This window comes from Propithecus coquereli, unplaced genomic scaffold (assembly GCF_000956105.1).
Source record: "Propithecus coquereli isolate 6110/MARCELLA unplaced genomic scaffold, Pcoq_1.0 Scaffold205, whole genome shotgun sequence".
Taxonomy (NCBI): Eukaryota; Metazoa; Chordata; class Mammalia; order Primates; family Indriidae; genus Propithecus; species Propithecus coquereli.
The window spans coordinates 3,274,029-3,279,782 of NW_012145523.1; the positions used below are offsets into that span (position 1 = coordinate 3,274,029).

Here is a 5,754-nt window from a genome sequence, read left to right on the forward strand (position 1 = left end):
AATCGTTTTGTTCGAACGTCTTACGTTTACGTATTTCTACCGATTGTCTGTGAGAAAATGACTTCTAAGATTTTTTCGTTCTTTTCTACATAAAAACTTTAATGTCCGTGTGTACGCGTATGTTTGCATGTGACGCGCCTTAGCACGCAGATATTAAGTTAATCTTCCTGCAAGATGCAAAACTCTCAGTCCAGTGGAATTTATATATTTAGTTCCTTTCCCCCTTCACATCCTCTCGCCTCTCCTTGGGGAGAGCCGCTGTCGAGTGGACCGGCTTCACGCGGTGGCTGCGCTTTGGGGACAGTGCTGACTGCGGAGGGTCCCCGCAAAGCCAGTGATGCTCAATGGAGAATCCGGGCGGTATGGAGTCGGTGCTGCACTTTCAAGCTGGTTAATGGCAGCGCCTTGCCAACCATGCAGGATTTCTAGGCGAAGGTTGAGCGCTTACTCAGTATCCTGACCTCTTGCGTTTTTATAGAATTATTTATCTCTAGTCTTGTTATAATGTAATGCATAGAAGCTAAGCAGACCTTATCTCACATGAAAAGAGCTTGCTGCGTAATATAGGCACGATTTTTTCTAGTGCATCTTTAAAAGTAAAAACCTGTGGTACCCTTCTGGGAGGGAGCGGGAGAGGGCCACAGGGGCGCCGCCTGACTCCCTTGCCCTTGTCTTGCAGGCCCAGTGGTTCTAAGCACCCCTGCCCAGCTCATCGCTCCCGTGGTGGTGGCCAAGGGGACTCTCTCCATCACCACGACAGAAATCTACTTCGAGGTAGATGAGGATGATCCTGCCTTCAAGAAGATCGACACGAAAGTGAGTTAAAGCGATTCCGTGTACAGTACTGGTGGCTTTGTGGCAGAAAGCGGTTTTCAATTTTGCTTGGTTTTAAGTGACAGTGGGGGAGGGGAACATATTCTCTTTCTCATAGAAAATAAAATGAATGAAATAACACATGCTCTTTATGGAATTGAAGAATATATTAATGAGTTTAAATCCTGTATTACCAAAGCATGCACATTTTAACAGTCTTTCTGTGAGTGCCTTTGTGTGCACTTGGGCAGATTTGATAGTTAAGCCAATTGCTCCCAAGTCCCCAGGGTACAGCATCCCGCGCTCTCTGAGACTGACTAGGGAAGGTATTATGAAATTTCATATTAAGATCACTTTAAATTTTCAAAACTACAGATTGGAATGTGTACTATTATTTATTGAAAAGTTACAAGGAAACTGGTGGAAAAGCCACTTAGATATGAATTCATCTCCATTATTACATCCATGGTTTTTTTCATCTCTTGAAATAAGAATAGGTTTTACATGTGGGTTTAAGAGAAAAGAAACTGATTGTCTCAGCTTTGATTTAAAATGTACATACATAGTATATACTGGCACTCAGATGTTTAAAGATTGCATTCTTCTTTTGGTGTAATGCCAGAAAATACATATATGGACCATTTGAAATGCATAAACATTTATTAAATTTTATTGTGTAGATTGTGTACACCTGAGTATTAGTGTAGCTCTACACCTTAGCACTTTCTTCTGAGATCCGTTTTATTGTTTTAACTTTCATGTTGTTGTACAATTTGTAAACTTTTTTCCTGAGTTTAAGAATTCAAGAGCATTCAGTGTCATGCTAAATATTCTAGAATCATTTTGCAAAGACCTTCCTTTAAAGTGTTTTCAGAGGCAGTTATTCTAAAATAGTCAAAGACGAATACTCCCACAGATCGAGAACTTTATTTTATTTAATTTAGATACTGAAATAAAACATTATAAAACAGTCTTTGTAGACTAGCAACTGAGATTCTAGAATTTACTATCACCTGAATTAACTGTCTTAAGCCTCATAGGTGATCAGCCCTTTCTGCACTTGTTGACTGTTAAAATGCTCTCACAGAATGTCAGAGGACTTTTTTTACTTCCAACTCCAAAAGCAGTGAATTTAAACAATAGGTATGAATGCACTGTATTCGATTTTAAATAATTTAAAGTTTGTCTTTATGCTTTTATCATTAGCTTGCCCTATGAAGTAAAAAGGAATTTTGAATTTCTGATTAATTTATTTTGCAAATGGAACCCTTATTGCATAAAATAAGGTTTGACATAAAATATATTGGTCAGAAATTATCTTCATTTTATTAGTTTAGTTTTCATATACAAATTTCAAAAGTTTCATTATGACTTTAAGTTCATTTCCTCTGGGTTAGCCTGATTTTTAACTCAGTAATCTCTACTGTCATGATAGATTTTTTTCCTTATATTATCAAAAATGCTACAGACATACTAACCAAAAGAGCAAGCTTTCAAAGGTAGATTTAAATTGTGTCTGTTGTAGAAAGGAATTGTCTTATAATTAGAAACTGAGAGTAGATTATCTTCTGTAGCTATACAAAAAGAGCTTTTCTCCAATATTTTAAGTTTTTATTTTTAAAGATTTCATTAGCATATTTCTCAAAATATTTAAAATATTCAAGTGGGTTTGATTTTTAAGATGAAGCATTACATCTTTTGATGAAAAACAATTTAAAGTGAGACACAACAACTTTTATTTTACTTCATTTATTAGCATCTAATTAAATAAAAACCAGCAACAGAAATTAAAATCTAAATCACAAAAGTAATTATCCAGTGTATTTCAAGTGCATTTTTCAAATATATAATTCAGATATTCAAGCGTTATTATATAAGCTGAATTCAAATTTCTTTGAATATATTTAAATAACATTTCAAGTATATTTATGGAATGTCAGAAATAGAACAAGCAATATTTGAAACAAAATGTAAACTTTTTAAAGTTCAGACACTTTCAAAGACAGATAAAAGTACCATGAGGAAATCTACCTTTAAATGAAATCTTTGTTAGTGGAGAATGTCTGGAAGTATCCAAAATGGCAATTTAAGTTCTGTTCACCAAGTCACAAAACACCAACATCCACACTTTGAAAGACAATGTGAGATCACAATATTTGTTACAAATCAAAATATACATTACATTTTCCTTCAGATGGCATATCCAAATCGTGTTTACTCACAGACAGATGCACCTAAATCACCAGGATTGCTATAATCCTTTGATAGTTAGGCAGAGTGTTCGCTGTGGTCTTGCATTACAGCCAGGCTGCTTTCCGGGTGTTATCGTGGACTTTTAAAGGGAGATACGAAATTGTGTGGAAAGAAGTCTTCTAATACTTGTGGGTTTGGGCTTTTCTCCATCCGCTTCCACTGCTTCTGTTTCTCCCCTTGGAGGGGTGGGTGAGATGATGTTTAAACATCGTATTATTCCTTTTTAAGGAAGAGATTGTTTGCACTGTCGAGTGGAATATTAGATAGGAATTGAACAGGAAGTTTACACTTAATTAGGACATTTCGGCTCTTGATTAAATCGTCCTCTAAAGTTTTTCCAAACTTTTCGGGTTGGTCAGGATTTCTCTTGCCAGTCGCCACGTTTGTTTGGCAGCGTTTTCCAGGGCCGAGTGAGGTTTGCCTTGAAACAGATCTAGGTTCGGTAGAAAGTAATGGGGACACCGCCGGCACTGCAGGCAGGAGATAAGTTGCAGCAAAATCCCGTTCAGCCGATCGCCCAGGCAAGACTCGTCCCAGTCCGACTCCCGGGGATGCTTTTCACACTCGTAGGAAACCAAAGTCTTCATATGGTAATTGTTCAAGGGCTGGCCCGGCAGTTCAAGGTGACGATCCCTTAAGGTTTTGAGGATGGAGAGGCATTTCTTTCTGCAGCCCCCCATCTGCAGTCTGTTCTCCGCTTCCGCGAACTGCAGCACCCAGGCGTCGCTCTCGGCGGAGCTCTGCTTGCCGGCCAGGGAGTGGCACTCCTTGGACAAGAGATTGAAACCTTCCGCTTTGACCTCCGCCACCCGGTTGGGTCCCGGCCAGGGGATGTGGGGAAGTGGCCAGTGGGCAGCACTCCTCGGCCAGATCCCGGTGCATTTAAAAGCCGGGGTGATCTGCACCACGTACCTATCTCGGATTCTCAGTTTCACTTCGCTGGTGTCTGCCACCATCTTTACCACATCCCTGTAGCTACATTTGTCCACCGCTTGAGCCACCAGCGTCTGAAACCTGGACCGGATTTTGCGCGCCGAGAGGTAGCCGGAGGCGGTAATGAATTCCACCCAGAGGGACATGCTCCTCTTGCGCCCGTCGCTCAACTTCAGCACCGCGCAGCCGGGCAGCGAGCCGTCGTCCACGAAGTTGAACACCCCCATCTGGTTAAGATAAAGCACCACTTCGAATTCGGTGGGGGAGATGACCTCGAGGCCCTCGTAGCGATTGTCCATCTCGTTGAGAGAGCTGATGAACCGCGGCTCCTGCACTTCCACTTCCTTCAGGACGTCGGAAACTACTTTGCAGACTTCCCGGATAGTTTTGGCAATGGCAGCTTTCCTGGCTTGGCATTTTTCGTTGTAGTATTTATTCAGATGGTACACCAGCTTGGCCTGGGCCGCGATCATGTTGGGGCAGAGATCCGGATTGTACACCGGAGTCTCGCAGTAAGCTGTGGGATCCAATGCGGCTGCTAGCGCTGGAGCCAACTTCGGTGGAGAAACGGGCCGCAGCGCTCAGAAATGGATCAAAAACGTCTTTCCGAAGTGCTGCAGCGGCGGTTTGCCTGCTGCTGCCGCTTTTCCCTCCTTTTATCTTTGAGCCCAGCCGGTCTTAAAGTGAAAGATTGTTCTCCCCCCTCTCTCCGTCTCTCTTCCTCTTTTAAAGAATCCTTGTGTGAGAGAAACGCATGGAGAGATCACCTTCTCGGCAATAAAAACAAAAGTTGCTCTGAGACCCAGGAAAGCTCTTCCAGTAGTCAAAATAATCACCCCTTTCCGTATTTATTTACGCTTTCCCGTAATCATGGTGTGTGCAGGACTGTTAATCAGATGGAGGAAAAGTGTGCCGGGGGTGCGTGTGCGTGTGCATGTGTCAGGAGAAGCTGCTGTTGGTTTGTCTAAGAGCCCAGATGCACTCGTGTGGAAATTATAAAGGCAGGGCCAGGCAGGCGGGCGGCCAATCGCCACTGGGCTCGTCACGACAGCCTCCTTCAGCTCCAACCCGGCTAATTAATCCCCCTCATGGATATAGGCACACAAACTAAAGGTAGGAGGCTGCTGCCGGCAGAAAAACCACCCAGGCCACCTAGACAGTTTGGAAATCAAGAGGAATCTCTCAGCTTTGGTATTACTTGAAGCATATTGACATTTTGAAAAGACTTGGCAAAGCGGCTCTTCTGTGCTGAAAACCCTGCTTGTCTTTTTACCGCTGAAGTGCAAATACAGGTGTATTAATGGTCATCCATCAATTAGTGAACTAGATGGGGTTTTCTAAAACAAAGTCACTAACTTGCATTTAGAGTAAGATAATTAATGTCCGTTAGTCCTCTGGGTCTTTTTAAATGCAGGTTGAAAGTTTGCTCTTTCAGGCACAGACTACTGGCATATGGAAGTTGGCTTTAGATGGAGTAATACCTGTGTAATTTTCTCATTCTGGATGTTTCTATATGTTAGAATGATTTTTTGAAACGTTATGCAGGTACTGTGCTTTTTTTTTTTAACGTATGTTTTTTCCTCCTTTGCACTTGTTGAAAGGAATCTGAAAATTATTGCGGAATGTATTAGATGTTGTCTACCCCAGTTTAATTTCGGATAGTTAAGAAATGTTTGGTACGTCCCTCCACCCATCCGCAGTCCTCTCTGCACTTTGGTGGACTTGCTCAGTATTAGGAGCAGGACACTAAGCTGT

The 5,754-nt window shown here is 41.9% G+C and overlaps 1 protein-coding gene across 1 annotated transcript; it reads right to left on the bottom strand.

Moving 5' to 3' along the window:
- Positions 1–3,392: 3,392 nt before the first annotated feature.
- MAB21L1 (mab-21-like 1 (C. elegans)) lies at positions 3,393–4,472 on the bottom strand. Its single transcript, XM_012644068.1, has one exon. The coding sequence runs from the start codon at positions 4,470–4,472 to the stop codon at positions 3,393–3,395; it is 1,080 nt and encodes a 359-aa protein (XP_012499522.1).
- Positions 4,473–5,754: the final 1,282 nt, after the last annotated feature.

What these genes read in the sequence shown, in the direction of transcription:
- MAB21L1 (XM_012644068.1), bottom strand. Translation starts at nt 4,472, where the DNA reads ATGATCGCGGCCCAGGCCAAGCTGGTGTACCATCTGAATAAATACTAC.